General features: G+C 35.4%; 6 protein-coding genes across 6 annotated transcripts; 3 read left to right on the top strand and 3 right to left on the bottom strand.

The window, feature by feature from the left end:
* Window positions 1–370: 370 nt before the first annotated feature.
* On the bottom strand, window positions 371–958 carry PHYBLDRAFT_100611 (hypothetical protein; the record flags this gene model as incomplete). The annotated part of the gene is made up of 1 exon (XM_018427595.1): window positions 371–958. A coding segment is annotated over one exon (588 nt), but the record flags the coding sequence as incomplete, so codon positions are not given.
* A 1,647-nt stretch (window positions 959–2,605) lies between these two features.
* On the bottom strand, window positions 2,606–5,576 carry PHYBLDRAFT_142026 (hypothetical protein; the record flags this gene model as incomplete). The annotated part of the gene is made up of 9 exons (XM_018430730.1): window positions 2,606–2,761; window positions 2,817–3,032; window positions 3,105–3,264; window positions 3,453–3,670; window positions 3,943–4,156; window positions 4,360–4,402; window positions 4,656–5,031; window positions 5,102–5,174; window positions 5,428–5,576. The coding sequence occupies 9 exons, from the start codon at window positions 5,574–5,576 to the stop codon at window positions 2,606–2,608; spliced, it is 1,605 nt and encodes a 534-aa protein (XP_018294543.1).
* Window positions 5,577–10,743: 5,167 nt separating this feature from the next.
* PHYBLDRAFT_165028 (hypothetical protein) lies at window positions 10,744–12,742 on the top strand (the record flags this gene model as incomplete). Its single annotated transcript, XM_018435147.1, has 4 exons — window positions 10,744–10,812; window positions 11,107–11,270; window positions 12,320–12,367; window positions 12,433–12,742. The coding sequence occupies 4 exons, from the start codon at window positions 10,744–10,746 to the stop codon at window positions 12,740–12,742; spliced, it is 591 nt and encodes a 196-aa protein (XP_018294542.1).
* A 2,583-nt stretch (window positions 12,743–15,325) lies between these two features.
* On the top strand, window positions 15,326–18,357 carry PHYBLDRAFT_165027 (hypothetical protein; the record flags this gene model as incomplete). The annotated part of the gene is made up of 5 exons (XM_018435146.1): window positions 15,326–15,467; window positions 15,537–15,620; window positions 15,701–15,817; window positions 15,881–16,259; window positions 16,929–18,357. 5 exons carry the CDS (start codon window positions 15,326–15,328, stop codon window positions 18,355–18,357), a joined length of 2,151 nt encoding a protein of 716 aa, XP_018294541.1.
* Window positions 18,358–18,564: 207 nt separating this feature from the next.
* Window positions 18,565–19,837, bottom strand: PHYBLDRAFT_165026 (hypothetical protein; the record flags this gene model as incomplete). Its single annotated transcript, XM_018435145.1, has 4 exons — window positions 18,565–18,717; window positions 18,792–18,959; window positions 19,102–19,305; window positions 19,388–19,837. 4 exons carry the CDS (start codon window positions 19,835–19,837, stop codon window positions 18,565–18,567), a joined length of 975 nt encoding a protein of 324 aa, XP_018294540.1.
* Window positions 19,838–20,032: 195 nt separating this feature from the next.
* PHYBLDRAFT_165025 (hypothetical protein) lies at window positions 20,033–21,508 on the top strand (the record flags this gene model as incomplete). Its single annotated transcript, XM_018435144.1, has 5 exons — window positions 20,033–20,114; window positions 20,250–20,304; window positions 20,609–20,698; window positions 20,772–20,843; window positions 21,301–21,508. 5 exons carry the CDS (start codon window positions 20,033–20,035, stop codon window positions 21,506–21,508), a joined length of 507 nt encoding a protein of 168 aa, XP_018294539.1.
* Window positions 21,509–22,089: the final 581 nt, after the last annotated feature.

Genomic DNA, 22,089 nt, shown 5'->3' with positions numbered 1-22,089 from the left:
AGGTGTTTAAACAAAGGTAAATAAAATTAATTTAAAATATATATATAAAAAAAAAGGGCAATGACAGAATATTAAAATGTGTCTTAAAGTGATTGGTCTACTTCTTCTGGTTCGGACAAGCGCTCCATGGGGATCGAGTTTGACGTGTTTTCGTCACTAGCAAGAGATTTTGGTGGCATGCCAATAAAAGGAATTGAAGGGAAAGCATACAAATACTAGACACAATAAAGAAAAGGTTAATTACCAAAGACAAATTACTACTAATTTGCATACAAAAACACACACACACACACACACACACAATATATATATATATATAAACTTGTAAACTTACTGTGAATGCCCAACCGAGAATTCCAAAAACACAGCCAGACAATAATTCCAAATGACCATGGAAATATACACTTGTCATCAGCACCATCCACCACCAGAGACCCAAAAGACTAAAGACCGAAAGGATAGAGAACCACTCCAGCCCACCTTGGCTTCTGATGCGCTGGAATGTAGGCACCGACCAGAACACCCAGCTCAGCTCCTCCCACAGGAACAGACTTGCGTGGATGAGCATGACGCAATGGCCAGACACATCATGGCCACCTGTCCAGTTACCACCCAAACGACGACAGCTGGACTGCTGGAAGATATTGTCGTATGCAACGATTGTGTCGGATCCATTCTTGTAAATCTTTGAAGAACAATGTCCACCCGTAGCAACAAACACTCGGTCGATTATGCTCGGTCCGAAAAACGATTGGGTCATCAGATACCAGTAAGTTGTTGCGACAACATAACGAAGTATGCCTTGTGCAAATCGCTGCGAATCAAACTTTCGCTTGGACAGCACAAGAGCCAGGTAAGGTAGGTAGACAACAGTGACCCAGAACCAGCCAATCTTTACAAAGTACTTGTTGAACACATTATGCTTGAGACTAAAGTATGAGATCGGTGCTTGTCCAATCGATGAAAAAAGGAATCCGAAAAAGACGGTGATCAGATACAGGGACACAATCACGGTTTGATATGGTTTGAGCATCGAGAATAACGTGTTGGAGGTTGATGAATGAGATGAGGGCGGCATACAGGTAAAAGAAAGAAAGAAAGAAAGAAAAGAATTATATATTGAGTAAAATTGAAATAATTAAGAATTAGAGTTAGAAGTTGAACAAGAACAAGAACAAGAAACCTCTTTTTTTCTCTCTCTGTTCTTGGATTGAATTTTTAAAACGAGATATATACATATATAATATTGTATTCAATTTTAATATCTATTATATATATATATATGTGTATATGTATATGTATGTTTGTATATCTGATTATAATAAGCAGCTTGTGAAAAAGTGACGTAGTATTTTCTTCTTTAGCTTTAATATGGCCCATTGCATAGAGAGTTATACTTTTGTAGGCATGTGATTGTAACAAGGTATTCAATCAATTTCTGTCCCTCTTTTGATCTTTTACTCTTATATATGTATATATGTATGTATGAGTTTTGCAACAATGTGCCTAAAGCTAGATATAGATATTGACTCTTACTAGTAGATGTGAATAAAAGAAGAATAATGTGTTTATTTAGCAAAAGCAAGTAATTCTGTCCAGTGATAATACTGATAGCAGCAGCAAGGATTAATTCAACTCAACAATTGGGAGCCACATGGTCAAAAAAAATTTAAAAAAAAAGTCGTGGAATATACGAGAAGGAATCATGAACTCAAAGTCTTGGCAGCAAGTGAGAGTAAGGTAGAGGACTTGAAACAGAAGGACAGGAAAGACCAAGTTATAATTAAGCAATATATATATAAAAAACAAAATAAATAAATAAAGATATTATCTAGTATACATACATATATTCAAATGAGAATCTAGTTAAATGGGCACACCAAACCAAAAATAATGTATAAAAAACTTTGGTTGCTTAGAAACGTGTATCTGTATCTATTTAATGGACTGCACCGAGTTTTCATAATGATTGTCAAATACACCACTTTAATTTAGACTATTGATTTTTCTGTTCTGCTCTGCTCTGCTCTGTTCAGATTTTGCTTGTCCTTGAATGTATATTTCAGCTCTTACTAGTTCTTTTACTTTACCTCTTGATTTTTGATTGAAGTAAAAGTATCAAAGACCAAAGAGAAAAGAGAAAAGGTTGTAGTAAAATACAAGCAAAATGTAAGAGACATAAAGCGAAAGATTGTTTCTTCTTTTAAAATAAAATAAAATAAGTAAATAGAGGATTTTCAAGGACTTTATACAAAATAAAATTAGATTGTAGAATGCATATGCATGAATGAAGTTATATGAAATAATAATAGTAGTAATAATAATAATCAAGAGAAAGAGGGAATGATAAAGAAAAAGACGATGGTTGTAGTAATAGTAGTTATAGTGATAGTAGTAATAAGAAATTATAGAATGAGAGTAAGTATTCTTTTCTTTTCTGCTTAAAAATGAAAACAAAGGAAATAATTAATAGTTGGAAGAGGATGCTGATAATGCTGATAATGACAATGATGATGATTATGCTTATGTTATGATGCTAAAGAAGAAGGAGAAGAAGAAGAAGAAGAAGAAGATAAATGTGAGTGAACGGGGATGTTAATTGTTATCAGTCTGTGGTTGTGAGTATCTTCATCAAGGCTTCTTCTCCTTTGCGTCTCAAGAGCTCTTCAATCCTCAGGCACTTTTCATATCGGTCTTGATCAATTTCCACTTTCCGTCTCTTGGATTTTGGTGTATCGTCTTGCTTGTCATACTTGTCATGCTAAACCACAATACATTTAATAAGCAAATGTAATCAAATCTACATGTTAACTTACAAATATTGCATGTAATAGTGCGTGTAGACCAACTTGATCAACATTTGTATTCTGTTCACTACTTTCATCCATCCCTTGTTCTGGTTGTTGGTAGTTGAAATCATGGTCATGGCTAAGGTCATTTTTCTGGTCGTGGTCATGGTCATGGTCATGATCGTTGTTGTGTTTTTGATATTCTTCACCACTTGTTTGGAAAAATAACAGACTTTCTAACCACTATATATTTTATAAAAAAAAAGAATTCTATATGTAAATACAAATAATATACCTATATATATATAAACTAACCTCTTTGGCTTCTCCTTCAGTTGCTTTATCAGTGGGATCCTGGGACCCATCAAGAGTTTGCGGAGATGGTAAAAAAGGTTCTGGGCTTGGATGAGAAAGAGGCGAGGTTGCCTTTGAAAGGGTTTCTGCGGTTGTTGATCGTTGATGAGCATGCCTTAAACTATTATATTTATTTTTTATATAAATAAAATAAAATAAAATAAAATAAAATTGAGTGTGACATTTGTCTTTTGTTTGTACTTATTATTTTACTACAGCTACTATGGCAACTAATATAGATGCTATGGCAACTAATATAGATACTATGGCAACAGGAACAATAATATCTGTACGTGTTCTAGTTCTTACCTCTTTGCATACTCCATAAAATCGGTTTGTATTGCCTTTGCTGGTAATCTGTAGACAACTCCTCCACAAGATGCTAGTTGATCAAAGCTGTCCATATCATCAAGAGTGTCGATTGAATCTGTTGAATCATCACTGACAATTTCAATATCTCCGTTATTGGTACTTTGAGGGAATTTAGGCTCTATGATTAGTGGGCGTCGCTGTATCCTTCGCTTGGGCTATTAAAAGAATAAGAAACAAGGAATAATTCTTTTTTGTATTAGTTGGATTTGGTAATAATACAACTAAGACCAAAGTCAAGAGCCAAGGCATGAAGAAGCTAAAACAAATGCTTACAAGCACATACACCCATATATATATGTATATGTATAAGTATGTATGTACATATAAGAAGCATTTGCTCCCCATCCCTATCTCTTTTATCTATCTCTCCTCTCTTGTCTCCTCTTCTCTTCTTCTTCTTTGAAGGGGGAGAAGTACTTGCCATGACATGCTCAGCATGATTTGGACACATCCATTTCCTGGATATATTTGGTGGGATACACATCGGAGGATCAAGACAATCCATATGCCAATAAAGAGGACAGTAATCGCATCCAACAATCGGTGCTGATACAGCTGTCTTGCGGCATTTGTAGCAAACTATAAACTTGCCATTCTTGTCTTTCAATTGTCTGTAATCAGGTTCTTCTCTTTGGCCATTCCTAATACCAACGTTAAATCATCTTTTCCCTGTTCTTTTTTGTTGTTGTTGTTGTTATATATCGTCATGGTGGTTATTGTACAGCAAGAAAGACAAATAAATATAAAAGAAAAACAAGACCCCTTTTCTTTTCTTGTCTATCCACACCCACACACCCAAAAGATATCTATAGCGGTAATGATGATGGGTAAACTGGAGCTTTACCTATATCGAACTGCTTTGACAGTGGTTGAATCAACATATTCCCCTAAAGAATTTGCACTCACTTTTTTTTTTTCAACCGAAACATATGAGTTTTTTCTTGTTGTTTTTGAAATACAAATAAACTCAAAAATATATACACCCACACACACACACACACACACATAAATAAATAAAATTTGTGTGTGTGTGTGTGTGAGAGAGAGAGAGAGAGAGAGAGAGAGAGAGAGAGAGAGAGAGAGAGAGAGTGTGTGTGTGTGTGTGCGTGGGTGTATAAGAGTATTTATAGATTTGCTTACCTCCCGTAAAGAAAGTACGGATCTCTTTGGGAAGACTGAATGCCTTTGGGTTTCTGCCTTTGAGATCTTGTAAAAGTGCTTCGAATAATCCATTTTTTCGATATCTTTCAGATGATCTTTTATCACTTATAGTAATACTACCGCTACCACTACCACTACCGCTACCACTACCACTACCACTACCGCTATCGCTATCGCTGATAGTGTTGTTGTCTTGCTTGTTTTGACACTCATTACAAAACCATTGACCCTCGATCCTTTCGACTTCCTCTTCCTCCATTGGTGGTTCCATACACGTGAAATGAAACGCCTTTGGGCAAGCATCACAACACAAAAATCGACCCAGGCCACCACAGGCATCACAATAATCATTATTCTGTTTCCAGTTTGGTCAGGAATGTTAATTATTGGAAAATCGGAACAAACTACTATGATTACTTTGTTACCTTTGCATCTTCGATATCCTTTTCCGACTGTGATTTCTTTTCGGTCTTTCGTCGAACAGCACGTTTGGGTGGTCTGTAGGTAATATATATATATATATCGAATATACATACAAATATTCAAAAATCCATGTATTCAATATCATGAATAATATATATGTGAGTGTATGTGTATATATTTGTGCCTATGTCATTATCCATCTCATCTCATCTTTCATTCTTTTTTTTTCAGTCCATTCACGTACACACACACACACACACACACACACACACAAATATATATATATATCTGTGTGTATAATATAAATAAATGGAAATGCAATTCTTACGCCTCTGCCTCGGGTTTCTTTCGTTTTTTTACAGCTGGACTTTTTGGTGGCTCCTGAGTAGTTACTTTTTGCCGTTGTAGAGCTGCGCCGGCTATTTTGCCGCGATTCGCACTGCGTATTCTCAATGATCCAGAACGAACGCTCGACATAATGATGATAATAAGAGCACTGATTTTTATATATATATATATGTATATATCTTAATGGTAACAGCAGCAACAAATAAGGGTTTCAATCTTCAATATACAGATTGCTTAGTCGTCTGTTTTTTCGTTCGTTCGTTCGTTTGTTCGTTCGTTTGTTCGTCTGCTTATTCGTTTATTCGTTCGTTCGCTTATTCGTCTGTAAGTTCGTCTGTTTTTATGGTCGATTGTGGAATATAAAGCGAGAACAGTCGTATGTATATATATACAGCTGTGTCGATCTTGTTCTTTTATTTTTCAATTTGCTCGGCTGGAAAGACCAGAAGCCCTACAGTGAAGATTCAAATAGTCAATCTTTGCCTACAATAACGACCATGGTCCTTCCGATGTCTTCTTTTATGTCGATAGCAGAAAAAAAATAAGCTCTCTAATACAAACCCTTTATTCTTGTTTTAGTTTTGGTTTCAAATCCTCTTTATAGATGTATAGAATAGATCAATGGATATATTATCTAGTATTAAATAATAATAACAAAAAATGGTTGAAAGAGTTTAGAATCTGTTCGTTTCTTTTTCTTTGGTTTCTTTGGGTTTTTTTGAATAATGATTAAAATCGATTCCAATTATCATTATCATAGAAATACATGTATTGCTTATTAGTGAGAACAATAGTGATAAATGAATAAAAGCTTATTCTGGTCAACTCTCTTTATTCACTTATTCATCATTGCAATGTTCATGTCATTCATTCAAATAAAATATTTGAAAAATTTGAATATATATATATACATGAATTATAGTGTAATATGAAAGTTTCCCGATGGTAATGGCAATTAAGAAAGAGATTTGATTGATTGTCATTGTTTACCTTGTTCTTTATTGCCTGTCTGTCTGTCCGTCTGTCTGTGTGTGTGTCTATATATTTATATGGTCGAGCAGATAAAAGAGATAAGGATATATAAAAAAAAACCCCAAATTTATATATATATATATATATATTTAATTAATTAATTAATTAATTATTTATTTTTTATATAAATATTCATACATTTATACATACATTTATACATACATACAGAATCTGTCTATCTGTCTATCTATACGCTTTAAATATATCTTATATATATTTTGCGTTTTTTTTTGTGATTATTTCTTTTTAAAATAAAATAAAATAAAATAAAATAAAATAAAATAAATTAAATTAAATTAAATTAAATTAAATTAAATTAAATTATTGTTTTGAAAAGAAAAAATAAGGAACAAAATAAGCAGAAGAAGAAGAAGAAGAAGAAGAAGAGGAAGAAGAAAAAAAAAAGTACAAAAAATTTAAAAAAGAAAAAAAAAATTTATAAATATAAATATTTATTAAAGGGCACGCAAAATATAATATAATATATATATATATTCACGTCTATTTTATATTAAATCTGTCTCTGAAATTCCTAATATAAAAAAAAACTAAAAAAAAAACGAATTAAGCCCAAAATTTTGGAAACATTTTTATTTTTTCTTTCTTTCTTTATTATTTTACACTTCATTGTCTTGTTCATCACGTGGCTTAAGTACCATTCTTATACATTCACATAGATACATAGATACATGGATATTTGCGATACTGATCCTCCAATCAAATAGTCACTGTACACAGTTGTAGCGCAACATTGTACTCGAACATAAGAAAATAAAGAGATTCTTTCTTGTGCTGTATTGTTTCAATGTGTAGCTGTATAAATCAATATGAAAGTACATTATAACCGAGACTCATTAGATTAAATATTATTCACACAATCATAAAGATCAATAGTAAATTGATCGTTTTTATCCATTAAATATCATACGAATATCTGTATGAATGGAAAACACAACAATTGATTTGATAGAATTAGATAGACCACTATATGCATACACATGTGTGTCTTGTGCTAATATAATCTCATTTAACCATCTTGTTCCTGAATTCCACAGCCTATTATATCATTATTTTCATAGGTACAAAAAAAGAGTAAGATAAAAATTCAATTAATCAATCAATCGATTTCAGAACATACATTATTTGAATTGTAACCAGCACATATACCCTACTCACCCATACATACATACATAACACATTACTTACTTACTTGTTAGTACATGACGTTGTGTTTCGTATCTATTGTTCAATAATGGCTTGTAAGAAACTGACCTCATTCTTACTTATTCTCTTTCTCTTTCCTTTCCTTTCCTTTTTTTTGATTGGAAATCCTAAATTACTGCCCGACACCTCGCTAGACTAACCATCTTGGACACTAACAATAGTACTCAAAATGGGTAATGTCATTCACAGCTTAACCAACCTTACACACGGGTAATATTATTATCATTTTGCTTTTTGTTACTTACAAGAGTGGCATAATTATCCAAATAGCTCCTTTTTTATTAACTGTAATATATACATCATTCAAATTGTGCTTAAAAGGATACAACCAAACAGATGCTATACCACTTTCAAAAAAGGAAAAAAAGGAAAAAAAAGGCAGATTCTTTACTTTAGCTTATATATATATATATTGTACATACATACAGGTGTATGCATACCTTGAAAAAAAAAGTAATAATAAAGGTAATCACAAAAAAAGGAATTACCGGAATTTATCAAGCATTAAACATGCAAACCCAAACCCAAACCCAAAAATCATAATCATAATCATAATCATAAACATGAATATGATATCACATCTTTCTTCTAATTAATCTAGTGAATTTTGTCCTAAAATAAAATAATCAATTAATCAAATTAAAATAAACAAGTTGATTAATCAACAAAATCTAATTTTATTAGTTTTCAGAAGCTGGCACAAGCGCAACAGAAACCAAAGAAAGAGGTAGAAGAAGAAGAAAGGCAAAAACCATGCAATTGAAACATCAAAGCTTCCCAAAAAAATTATAGATCTATATTAACCAATCAATTATATTCCTGTCATTGTGCGTAATTTTTTTTGGTGTGTGTGTGTTTTATTTATCAAAGAGAAAGAAAAAGCAAAATAGTGAAAATATACAATGGTAGGATAGAACAGAATATGGCAGTGATAAATGAAAGCAAGTTAAAGTAAAGTAAATAAAAAGAAAGGTCAACTTCTTTGACAGCTATGGCTCAATTGTGGGGGGTTGGTTTTGGTTTTGGTGATGGTGCAGGATGATTTTATAGTTTCTTATTTTCTCATCAACTGGTTGTTTTTTATAACTCTACGCCGCTTAGACAAAGGTTGCTTTGACCTGGACGACCTCAAGCTAGACGACCGCATGCTACATGTACTCTGACTTTCCGAAGAGCACACCCGCTCACCGTACCAAGTACCTACAGACATGCTTTCAGAGTCTGTGTCTGTGTCTGATCCAGCTTCAGAGGTAGTCGCCTGATTCTGTGGATTAGGTAACAATTCTGAAGATTTCGTCACGACTGACAATGAAAATGAAGACGTTGTTGATGATGCTGTTGATGCTGTTGTTGATGTTGTTGCTGCTGTTGATAGTGACTCTGATTCTGCTGCTACTGCTACTCTTGATGATGTTGATGACAGTAACGGCGACGACGATACAGACGACACTGAGGATGATTTTATAGTTGATGATTTGCCTACTACATTCTTATCACCCTTTTTGTTGTGATCTCCAATACATGAATTATCTTCATCTGCATTTGAAAAGTCTTTTGATTTGGATGTCTTGCATAATTCAATCATTCTTTGGAATATCTGTTTGATATCTTGTGCTGACTGCTTTCCCTTGGTCATGTTCTCAGCTCCAGGCTTAGTTTTCTTATTTTTATCCTCTGTATTTGCTTGCGCCTGAGCCTGAGCCTGAGCCTGAGCCTCTGTCTCTGTCTCTGTCTCTGCCTCTGCCTCTGCCTCTGCCTCTGCCTCTGCCTCTGCCTCTGCCTCTGCCTCTGCCTCTGCCTCTGTCTCTGTCTCCACCTTTACCTCTGCCTTTTTCTTATCCATAGCTACTGGATTCTGTAAATTTGTTTGCCGCAATGCATCAAATTCGATTATAGGTTGCTGTGTTATTTTATCTCCAATAGATGGTCCAGTATTTGAAGATCGGGGGGATGACTGTTGGCTGGTTGATGAGAAGCTTGATTGCCTACCCGACCGTCGGAAAGACATGGCAGACGACCTAGGTAAAGATCTTTGTGTAGCAGTAATAACAATAGTATTGGTAGTGGTGTTGTTGGTGGTTGTAGTGTTGCTTGTACTTGCGGTATTTATGGTGTGTGTAAGCTGCGTGTTTGACGTGACACCGAAAGGATCTTCATCTTCGTCTTCGCCGTCCGGTCTGTTCAAGGTGTCACCCACAAATAATCCCGCAGCAGGCGAACTTTGATCGCAATCATACGGAAAGAAATGTACAGCAAGACGTTTCTGTTGGCGAAAACAGCTCTGGACCCACATTGGAGAAACAAGACGCGGGTTCTTTTCAGGGGCCTTGTTGCTTTTGTCGTTGCTGTTGTTCTGGTGCTTTGAGATACCCAGTCTGAGTAGAGGCGTGTGGCTGGCGACGACAGCATGAGTCACCAAAGGGCTCATTTCTTCTGCAATGGTGGCATCCAAAGCTAGGGCCATTGTTCTCAAAAGCTCCAAGTTTGGAACCTGGTCATCGAATAGGACAACCAATCCTCTCAGAACAGGAGGCTGCGGAACTGCGGTAATCTTATCCACAGTTTCGTTAGACAGCGGCCGTGGAAGAGGAAGAGGAAGTGAAGGAGGTGTTCTTTTCTTGGTGGCTTGAGTATTCTGTTTTATTGCTGATCTTCGTTTTGTACTCCATCGTTGAGTGTGTGAGTTTGCTGTGATAAACGATTCAGCAGTGATTAATGTCATGGTGAAAGATAAAAAAAATATTGAAAGAGAGAGAGAGAAAAATAAAAAATAAATAAATAAAAGTATATATGAATATTCTTAATTTTAAATTTTTAAATATATATACACAAGATATATATGCTATGTGTTATACACACATTCTCACTGTTTATTAAAACCATAATTCATTAATACAAATATCTCACGCTTTATATACTTATAAATATTGAAACAGTAAAATTGATAAATAGGTATTATAATATTGACTTCTTTTAGCCTCTTTGTTAGAATACATATAAAGAAATGGTGAAAAAAAAGGGTCTTTAGCTTTTATATATAATGGGGGTACTCAGCCAGATTGATCGATCAAATTTTGAATTCAGAACGCCATATTATTGGACTACAATTGTAATAGCGACGATAAAAATTTGATCGTCTTTTTGAAAGATCAAATTTCGATCAAATTTTGATCGAAAAACGTACGGCTCTCTGATTAACCTAATCCTTACTTTTTATATGCAATACGATACTGTTTTTATTTTTCTCCTTAATAAATCATAGAATTTATTGCCAAAAGTTATATAATACTTCTTTCTCTCCATCTTACATGCCAAAATATAGTACAAAGCAACAAGCAATTGATGCCTTGAAGAAATCGCATAAAATCAGGGAATTTATCGTGAAAAAAAAACACTGGTAGAGTCTTTATCAGCAAGTGCAGACGAACTTATTAAAGATATTTTAGAAGTAATCAAAAAGGAAGTTAATATAAAGTTGGAGCAGATGACTGCCGCGAAGGAGCTTAAACGAACACTTAAAGCCAATAAATACATACACAAGGTTGACAATGTATTGCCAGATGTTGAGTAAAGGGAAAGAGCACTTGATTTCTTCGAGAGTCTAGATGCCTACAGGTTCAAAGAAGAAATCAGAATGTGCAAAGATTATTCTATAAATGCTATAAAAATCTATGAATTTTGTACGAATTTTGTACTTTTGTCTTTTGGTGTCCTCAACTACAAATTGATACCATTGGCCAAGATTCACACAAGAATTTGATCGATCAATCTGGCTGAGTACCCCCAATATATATGTATTTGTCTGCGTGTAAATTATACTATATATTTATATAGGAGCTTTATATGAAACGAATATTTAAATATATTTAAAGCAAGATTAAAGAAGAATAAACAGCCAAAGTGAACAAGGTAACAGTAACATGACTTGGTTAGATTAAGGAATCTTTTAACATATAAAAAAAGGTGTTACATTTGATATACTCTTTTTACCTTGATTTCAATACTACTATTATTACTATCGGTAAAGTATCTTTAATTTACTAAACAAAATGTGGCTGATATCTTACATTATAACTAATAAACAATAATTACAATAAATCAGAATGTAGATATCAACTTCTTGCAATTTATGTATTTTATTAAATCCACAATAAAATTTTACCCAAGAGTATATTGTGTTCCTTACTAACGAGCTTCTGTGCTAAATAGAGTCTCACTGACCACAGTCGCAGCTCAATGAAAATTGTCCTTTGGATCTAAGAAATAGCGCTTCCATTATTCATAGAATAAGAGCCGTCTACGATAATAATGCGCTCAATAATAATCTGAATAAAGCAATCGATGTAATTATATATATATATATATATAATTACTTGCTGCCTTGAGGATAGTTACGTGCCTTACTGAAAGTCAAGATATCGAATCAAAGCATGCCCTCCCTCCTCAAAAAGAAACGGACAGACAACAATTGATGATACAGATACTTTTGGGGTATTATTGCTCAATTTAAGTATCCAATTTGGCTTTCCTAATAATGTCAATGACTTTTATGAGGAGTATTAAGTGGTCTGCGTATTTAACAAAACAGATAAACTCTTTTTACAACATTGCTTAAGATCCAATAGGGTGCCTTATCAAAAGCTTAAAAAGCTTCCAATGCGCTTGTAAGGAAAGAAACACAGTTGTCCAAAAATACACTTTTCCTCTTACTCTTACTCTCTATATTTAGTATATGCTGCGACCGAGCCAAATATACCCTTCTATGGCCTGGGCATACTTCTTTTGGGATTACAAAGCCCAATAGAAGTAGAAGTATAATATATGAAAAACAGAATGTCAAATATCAGATTACATTACAGGTGACAATGGGGTTTATGTCATTAGGTCCCAACTTTGACAGGCCTGCCATCAGTATTTACGAGTCTATTGCCAATAATAATTGGAAATGTGCTTACAATTTCAGGACCCATAAATTGGTATGTTATGAGGTTGGATTAAAGCTTTTATTAACTCATAAAATCATTACACTGATACTCTAAACCATTGATGTAGCGCCCTAACATTTAACGTATTCTTTATCCATTTGGCAACACTTTTTCAGCAATAAATCACAGGTATGTGTATCAATATTGAGCATAATAATTCATGTATAGTATGAGCAGTTAAACGAGACTTTGTTTGGGTCTTTACAGCGTAATTTGCGGTGAATTGAATCTTGATAGCAGGCATGTATTGATCGAATATTGGAAAAACTGTAATCTTATAATTTGCATTTATTGGTGATTCACGCCATATTAGACAGGTATACCAAAGATGCTATGAGCATGGTTTCGGACTTTGGCTGACCGAGTATCTTTATTATCCTTTTACGGAGCTTACAATTACAAGATTACCAACGCTTAACTAGGCGAACAAAAAGTCGGGAATACTCCTAATTTATGTCCACCAGCTCTTCATATTAAGCGCAAGAGGTTTGTAAATTAATAGATACAAAACACATCCTTGGAAAAGTGTTGTTTTTTCATATATATAATCGAATTCCAGAAGGGAGATCCCCCACAATGTATATATGCTTCTTATCCTTTCTTCAGAGGATAGACCAAGCATAGTAGAGAACTATGACATTATTTTGTCCGCACAACTTTCAGACCCAATAGCAGAGTCTCATACATTCGATACTTCAAAGCATTACCACTGGAAAAATAGGGTAATTTCATCTATGGCGTAGGGTACTATTATTTGTGGAGTGGTAGCTTAAATTTCCATCACTTTTGTCTTTTTTATTTTCGACGGCGATGATAATGCTCGGTCTGTTTTATTGGATAAAAAAACGAGTTTACTCTTTTTTGTAAAAAATGTCTGCGAGATTTCTTTTTGGGACTTGTAGCCATGTCGCAGAGTCAATAGTTGTAGGAAACTTAAACCAAATGATATCTTTTGAGTGAGATAATAAAGCTTTTTATTGTTGTAATATTTATTTATAAGTATGATGAGGTTAATGGTCGTGATATTACTACAAATATTTTTGTTGTATATGCTCTACAGCTAATAAAATGTACATGACGACATGTTTTAACAAAAGTGTGTATTATTGTATTTTAGAATGAGGCAATCAATTACTGTTTAGAGAACTGCCCATTTTAACAGCCGGAATAAACTATGTCATTTTGGAAGCTGGTGTAATTTGGAAAGATATACACTCCGACAATAAAAATCATCGATGAACCACATTTTTCATGCTGCTTTTTTTATAACATTCTTTACCTTTCTCTTCCTCACACCTTTACCTCAAACTTAACCACCAATGTCGAAAAGTAATAAAAGAATTAAAACTACTCCCTCCAGACGCGAGCTGTCAGATTTTGAGCGTGGAGGCATTGTTTGGCTCTCAAAAGCCGATCATACTCCAACTGACATCGCAAACCGTATGAACATTCCTAGAACTACAGTTTTCGATAAAATAAAGCGCTGGGAGACTACTGGAACAGCCAAGACAAAGACCAGACCTGGGAGACCAAAGAAACTTAGTGTAACAGACGTTACAAGTCTTTGTTTGAGTGTGAGACGTAATCCTTTTGAGAGTTATGGATACCACCAGGCAAATTTGGGAGCTGCTGGCGTTATTGTCTGTAGACAGACAGTTATCCAATACCTACGAGCAAAAGGCTTCGGTTCTTACACCCCTGTATCTAAACCAAAGTTAACCCGTGAGCAGAAAAAGAATCGGTTGCGTTGGGCTAGAGCTAGGGCCAGTTTTAGCATCGAAGACTGGAGCAGAGTGGTGTGGTCAGATGAGTCGAGGTTCATGGTGAAAGGCAATGATTCTGACCCATCCGTAATTCGTAAACGAGGGGAGAGGCACCAGAAACGCCATACACTAACAACAGAAAAGTATGGAAAAGGTTCCGTGATGGTATGGGGTTGTTTCTGGGCTGGTGGCATTGGGCCATTATCGTTTATCGAAGGATCTGTAGACCAAGATGCATACGTCAATTGTCTGTCTAAGGACTTCAATCCCTGGTACAAACAATTGAATGAAGAACATGACACCATGTTCACATTCCAAGAAGATGGTGCTAGCTGTCATACTGGGTCCTACACGACGTGGTGGAAAAACCGTTGGGAGATTAAACGATTTGACTACTGGCCGTCGCAAAGTCCAGATTTGAACCCAATTGAGCATGTCTGACATGCCCTAAAGGCCAAGGTTCAAGAGAGAAAGGCCTCTATTAACAATGTGCAAGAGCTGAAGGCCTGTATTCTTCAGGAATGGGAGTTGCTTGACCCTGGAGTTCTGCAAACTCTTGTGGCAAGTATGCCTGACAGAGTTAAAGCAGTCATAAAAGCTCGTGGTGATCATACCGTATATTAAACCTCATTTTTTTATTTTTATTCTATAATATATATACATTTTTCTATAGCAACACAATGTTTGGTTTTATTTTGTCAACTTCTTGAGAAGATATAGCATAATGAAGTTGATGTATGGTTTATTCAGGGGTAGAAATCAAAGATTTTGTCGGTGATTTCAGTTTTGGGAGTGTATATTAAATTGTGTTCCTGAACAATTTTCTATTCTTGTCAATTCTAAAGACTTAAAAAATAAAACATACGCACACAATATGTCAAACAACAACAACAATTCAGAATGCAAGTGCTCTAAATGCTCTTCCAATAGCATGGGATTTGTTTTGGTGTCTACCCAAACACTCAGAAGACATGCACAACAGGATATCGTGAGACAATATCAGTCAGGATCTTCTTGTAAGTTCAAATTTAAGAAAATTATTATTGAGACAATTTTAATTAAATATTTATTTTCATATAATATAGCCTCAGTTATAGAAGTAATGTCGAATGACAATGACATGGAGATTGACTTTGAAGACAATGTTGATGCCGAAGATCAAGTTGAAGGTATGCATAGTATTTTTATTAAAGTTTTATAATCATTTATAATATCTAATAATTTGATTCTTTTTTACCTAACAAAACAGCCGAAGACTTACCTCTTTTTGACATTGATTCCTTGTTTGATTCTGAAAGCGAAGATGAGGGTGTCATTGAAGCAACCATTTTGGATATTTCTGACGATGAATCTGATGATGTTAGAGGTTAGTACAAAAAGCACATATAAATCAATAAAGTCAACAAGTATTGATTTTTTTTTCAAATAGAGCACTTTTCTTCATCCAATATGCCAGTCGATCCTACTCATGCTTTCATTGCTTCTTTTGCTGCCTTCTTCATATCCAAATATGTTGTCAATTCTGGTGGTGCTGTTCCGTTAAAGTTTCTTAACGAAGTATTGGCACACTTTGGACAGTCTTTCCGTCTTCCCCTCAGTATAAACGGTGTCAACTCTATGACCGGTCTCAGCGACGTGACTCGAGGTGTCCAGCGGTTTGTTGCATGTGGCGATTGTAACAAAGTATACGAAGAGTCCGATGTTGTTCCAGAGTGCTGTAATTTCGAGAGACTCTCTGGTATAGAATGTGGAAACGCTCTTTTCTTTGCAACATCAAGAGCCTTGACTATCCCCAAAAAGATCTACATGTATAACTCCATAATCAAAACATTGTCTATCCTTTTTTGCCGCCCTGGATTCGAAGACACCATCAACCATTGGAGAATCAGAGTGCAAGTTCCAGGCATGATGTTTGACATTTACGACGGTACGAAGTGGAACAGTCTGAAGGATAGCAATGGTTTACCGTTTGTGAATCATGAGCGCTCCATAATGCTTACCATGAACATCGATTGGTTTCAACCTTTCGATGGGGTCACTTACTCCTGTGGTGCGATATACCTTTGCATCAACAACTTGCCAAGATCAGAACGGTACAAGAAGGAGAATGTTGTTCTCGTTGGTCTCATGCCAGGGCCCAAGGAAGCAAAGACAAGTGAGATCAATCACTACCTCCGTCCCCTTGTCGCGGAACTCAACCAGTTGTATGGCGGTGTGGTGATGCCTACCGTACAGTGCCCATCTGGTGCTCTTGTCCGTGCTGCCCTTCTTCTTGTTGCCTGCGACATTCCTGCTGCCCGTAAGACTTGTGGGTTCACCTCTCATTCAAGCACATGTGCATGCAATAAGTGCAACCGACAGTTCCCTCGCCTTCCAGACTCCAATGCTGTGGACTACTCTGGGTTCGTGTTTTCTGAGTGGGTGCCTCGCACTGATGCCGAAAACCGCCGTGATGCCGAGTTGTGGAGAATGGCCAGCAGTGATGCACAGAGAAAGAGATTGGAGAGGGAAAATGGTGTCCGATGGTCAGAATTGCATGACCTGGTTTACTTTAACCTCGTGGAGTGCACTGTCATCGATCCGATGCACAACCTGTACCTCGGAACAGCAAAGAGGATAATGGAGAAATGGAGATCTTCAGGTCTCATCACAGATGCACACTTGGCCGAAATGCAGTTGGATGCTGACAAGCTTGTACTGCCAGAGGACTACACGCCATTAGGGACAAAGATCGGGCGTGGCTTCCCATTCATGAAGGCCGACGAGTGGAAGTCTTGGTGCTTGGTGTACTCTCCTGTTCTCCTGCGTGGTCGTCTACCTGAAGCTCATATCGGTAACTGGACAACGTTTGTCAATGCATGCCAGTACCTCTCAATGCCAAGCATATCCATGGCTCACCTTGATGAAGCCCATCAATCTTTGGAGGCTTTCTGCAGAGAGTGCGAGAAGTTGTATAAAGCCCCATTCCTTTCGCCAAACATGCATCTCCATCTTCATCTGCGAGAGACTGTACTGAACTTTGGCCCGGTTTATGGCTATTGGCTTTTTAGTTTCGAAAGATGCAATGGTATCTTGAAAAACTATGCGACAAATAGAAAAGACGGGTTTGAGGGAACCTATATGAAGAAGTATCTTGAAGAAGCATACCAGGGAGATCTTATTCGCCAAACTTTGCCAATAATTCGACCTGAGCATTCGGCGATTATCCTTGAGCTCACTGCATCCACTGCCAATTCCATAGCCACTTCCACTTCCACTGCCACCTCAATCCCATTCGATATCAATGCTTTTCTTGATTCTCCTGAGATCAACTTTGATATCGTCAAGGGAAACGAGCCTTTGCCCCCTTCCGCACTTCCTTTAGCTCTAAAGGGGGAGATTTCCATGGATGAATCCGAGTATAAGCATTTGTTGGAATACTATCGCGAGACATACGATGATCAAACTCTTGTTCATTATCGTCAGGCTGGTCATTCCGATGATTTTGTTAACAATCGGATACAGAAGTTTGAATCAATCAATCTTCTTGGGCAAATCTACAAGAGCAAAACGAAGAATCAGCGCGGGTCGTTCATGCAAGCCTTGTTTGAGACAAGTGATGGTAGAAGTACCAAGCCATACGCGGGCCAAATTCAGTACCTCTTTGTCAATACTGCTGTAAACTCGTTTGCTGGTCATGCGAGCCAGCATGTATTTGCATATGTACGATGGTACAAGGAAGTTTTACTTCAGCCCAGAGCAGGAGAAGGAGTTGAGGTGAATGAGGTGGGGTTCGAAGATGACAGCATGAACAGCATTCTCCCAGTGAATAGAATCTGCTATCCAGTCGCAGTAGGCGAGCACCTTGGTCTAGAAGGCGAAGTTCAGATGTGTGTAGTTCCTTTGCCACGAAAAATATATATTTAGATTCAAATACAAAAATGAAACACGTATAAAAAAGAAATATTAATTAATACAGACTAATATATATAGCTGCACGTTTATTTTTTATTATTTCTATAAATTTTTGTTTGTACTTGGCATGCTATACATGCATCTGTATACATCATGCTAATCCGTAAACATAAACAAGTAGAAAAAAGACTCTAAAATAGTTGGCAAGAAAAAAATGATTTATTTTGAAAAGCACCAATCTGGTAAAGTGACTGCCAAATTCTCGGGAATGCTCACTTCTTTCTCATAAGGGATGCGCTTTTTCAAGCTTTCTGAATTTTTCTTCAAACGGATAACAGTAAGTTCATCAATAGTACTAATAAATGTCTGGAGCTGGTTTAAAGAATAAATAGTATTAATAAAGTATTATTATTTTCTTTAAAACATAAATAGATGTTTAACATTACCTCATCAGTTCTCCAGCTGGGACGATATGCCCGCACTTTGTTATCTCCATCCGACTCGCCATCAGACATCACGTCAATAGAAAGAATATTTCCGCAATCATATCGATTCATGCCCTCATGAATAGCCTCTGTGTATGTCTGGTACGTGATAATACGACGGTCAAGAAGCTACCAAAGAATATTTTATTAAAACATTAAATCAATAGTAAATTAACTTTGTTTTAAAACTTACGGTCTTCTTTCTGTTGCGTCATCTTCCAGCTTTATTTCTAGCCATAATCTTCTCTGCTGAGGTCCGGAAGACTCGCACTTGATTTTGGTAGTGATTCTTTATTATATTCATAATGACACTCTTTGACACATTTGTGCAACATCTTTGAGGTCTCAGGTACTTGAAGAGAGCCAGTGCAAGTGTCTTGTTGTACTTATCGCCATACGTGCCAGTCATTGACCATGCTGATCTATTATTATTCTCAGCAACTTTGAGCGGGTCTGTGCTAACAAAGTTCGGTTTCTTGATGTAACTATTGATAAGTTACTATAAAAACAGTATTAGATATATTAATCAGTAATGTTATTATTATCAATTTACTTACAGAAATCAAGGGATGATGTTTCGCTCCAAGGTCAAGATCATCATCCATGGAAGAAGAAGAATCCGCTGGTACAGCAGAAGGCATCACGGAATTTTGGCTGGTCATTGCCTTTTTTATTTCGGCATTTTCAGTCATGAGCTGAAGGACCGAGTTCTTCAAAAATTCATTTGTCTTGTTGGACAAATCCAGGCCATTTTTCAAATGAGTTATTGCATCAGTCACTCCTTTTGCATTTTCTTGTAAGGATTGCATCGAAACATTGTTGGCTGCCAACAAGGTAAGGACGTGATCCATTGGGGTCACAGCGACTTGAACTTCAGGGGCTGTGTCAACTGCTACTTCTGGAGTTGGTGTATCAATTGGAGCAACAACACCTGCAATTGTGCTATTAAGAACAGCATTCATGCGTAGGTTGGGTCGGCGGGGAGCAGTAGGAATACGCTTTGTCATTTTCTGTTAATAAAATAAATATTAATAATTTTCAACTAATATTGTACAATTCACTACACTTGTTATATCATATTTAAAATTCACATACTAGTAAAGAGGATAAGCGGTGCAGATTAACTCTCTACCTTTCATTTGATATTTAAGCACATCTCCCAACCGCTTGATCCACATTTAGACAACTTCTTTTCTAACTCAATGAGGCACAAAGTAGTATTTCAAGATGACGGTGGTCATCTTCTTTTGGAGTATTACTTTTTACAGCCCACATTTTGTCAGGGTCAAACTGGATTTTAAGACAAGTCTTTTTTTTTTCTTTTTTTTCTTTTAACAACATTTATTATTGATATTTTCTTTGTTTCTCTTTTGCTTATGTTTTTACAATTTCACTTATAATTTTTTCTTTCTTTTATAGCTCAATACCAAATATGTGTCTCTTTGTTTGGCTATACTCTGTCTGATATATCAAGGTAAGATATCATTCTCTTACAGATCTTTGTTACTCATCATATTGTTTGTCTAGCCATTGCTACTCATTTCCATTGAGTCTCATCATCTCTTAATCGAACATGATGATAAGTTTTTTTCTTAAAAAAAATTCAAATTATTCTTTTGTCTTCCTCATAAATATATATTTATTTCTATTACGATTTATTAGTTATGTCTGATATTATGCAGGAAGACGTATAATCAGTAATATTTGGTAAGTTAACTACAATATATTTAATAAATACGCCTTTACTACACACAATATTAATAATTATTCATTTTTAGAATGTATCTCTATTCAAAGACTACTGGTATTGTCTTTATAGTTCTGAAGAACATGTTTATATCAATTTTATGTCAAGTCTTCTCTGTCTTGTAAGTATTTATGAAGAAATTTCAATTTAAATCATTTACTAATTCTTCTTTTCTATTAATCATTTTTTAATAGCATTCCCACTATTAAAGTATGTATTCCATGTCTACTCCCAGAAGGCTTTAAATTATATATAGCGAGCAAGAAGTATTAGCGATTATAATAGCTATAGTATCAAAACTGTCGCGAAATTAGGATTTTTATCTAGAAAAGATTTTCCTATCAAATAAAACAAAATTGAACAAAAAATGTATAACCCAATATTTTTCCAAAAAATAAATAAATAAAAGTAAAATAAAAAACAAACCAAAGAGACTTGTTTATAAAAATCTACCCATGCTTTGTTTCTCTTTTCCATTGTAAAAAAACCTAGTTTCATTGCTTTTGTGTGTATAAAAAACCAACTATCATCATTTCTTTATATTGTAAAAAACCTACAATCATCTCTTTGATAGTTTTTAAAGCATTTCTGCAGCCAATAAAAAAACCCGGTAAAAATAATAATATGGGATGCTAGCTCTTTATAGACCTCAAAATATAACACATAAAGAGGTAGACTCGATAGGAGTAAAGCATAACTACAATATTTATTCAGTTTCCATAGTTTGCGGACTGACAATCGTTCTACATTGGGTTTTCGTGTACCCGTTGTTATGATGATATGCATCAGCACCATAGATGATATCGTACCATTGCTCAAAATGATATATCACAAAAATTGTGATGATATCGGCTCAATCATCTACATTTTTGGTACATTTGATCCAGATGAATTTACCCTATTTTTCCAGTGTACTATATTTGGTTATTAGAGTGTATTTACTGCTTAACTAGTGTTGGTGTTACAATTATGTCATCAAGTCATAAATCGTACTTCTTTAGCTCTTAGCTATTCTTTTCTCTTTTATACTAGAGCTTTAGGATTTTCTACTAAATTAGTTCCATATCGATCTGACACAGTTTACTCGGCAGTATGATATAATTATCGTAACAATCTTTAAGATATTATCTACAGTACTAACTGTAATAATTATTGGGCTGATTACTTAAGGGCAATGATATGGACATGCAAGAAAAATTAGGGTCGGACATGCAAAAAAAGACCAAAAGGGAGAATTAAACGTGATGTCACTTGTAATTGGCCTTTGGGAGTGTTACTGACAAATTGAGCACTGATAAGACATGCAAAAGCAACCAAATTGAAGAATTAAACGTGACGTCACCTATAATTGACTTTTGGGAGTGTTACCAACAAATTGAGCACTGATAAGACATGCAAAAGCGAGCAAACTGAAGAATTAGACGTGACGTCACATATAATTAGTTTTGCATGTTACACGCATCTTTTTTTGGGGGGATCAGATAAATTACCCTCCAGATTGCCAATTAAATC

Source organism: Phycomyces blakesleeanus (genome assembly GCF_001638985.1).
Source record: "Phycomyces blakesleeanus NRRL 1555(-) unplaced genomic scaffold PHYBLscaffold_5, whole genome shotgun sequence".
Lineage (NCBI taxonomy): Eukaryota > Fungi > Mucoromycota > Mucoromycetes > Mucorales > Phycomycetaceae > Phycomyces > Phycomyces blakesleeanus.
Note: the sequence above shows the minus strand (reverse complement) of the source record. Positions and strands in the feature narration are given on the sequence as shown.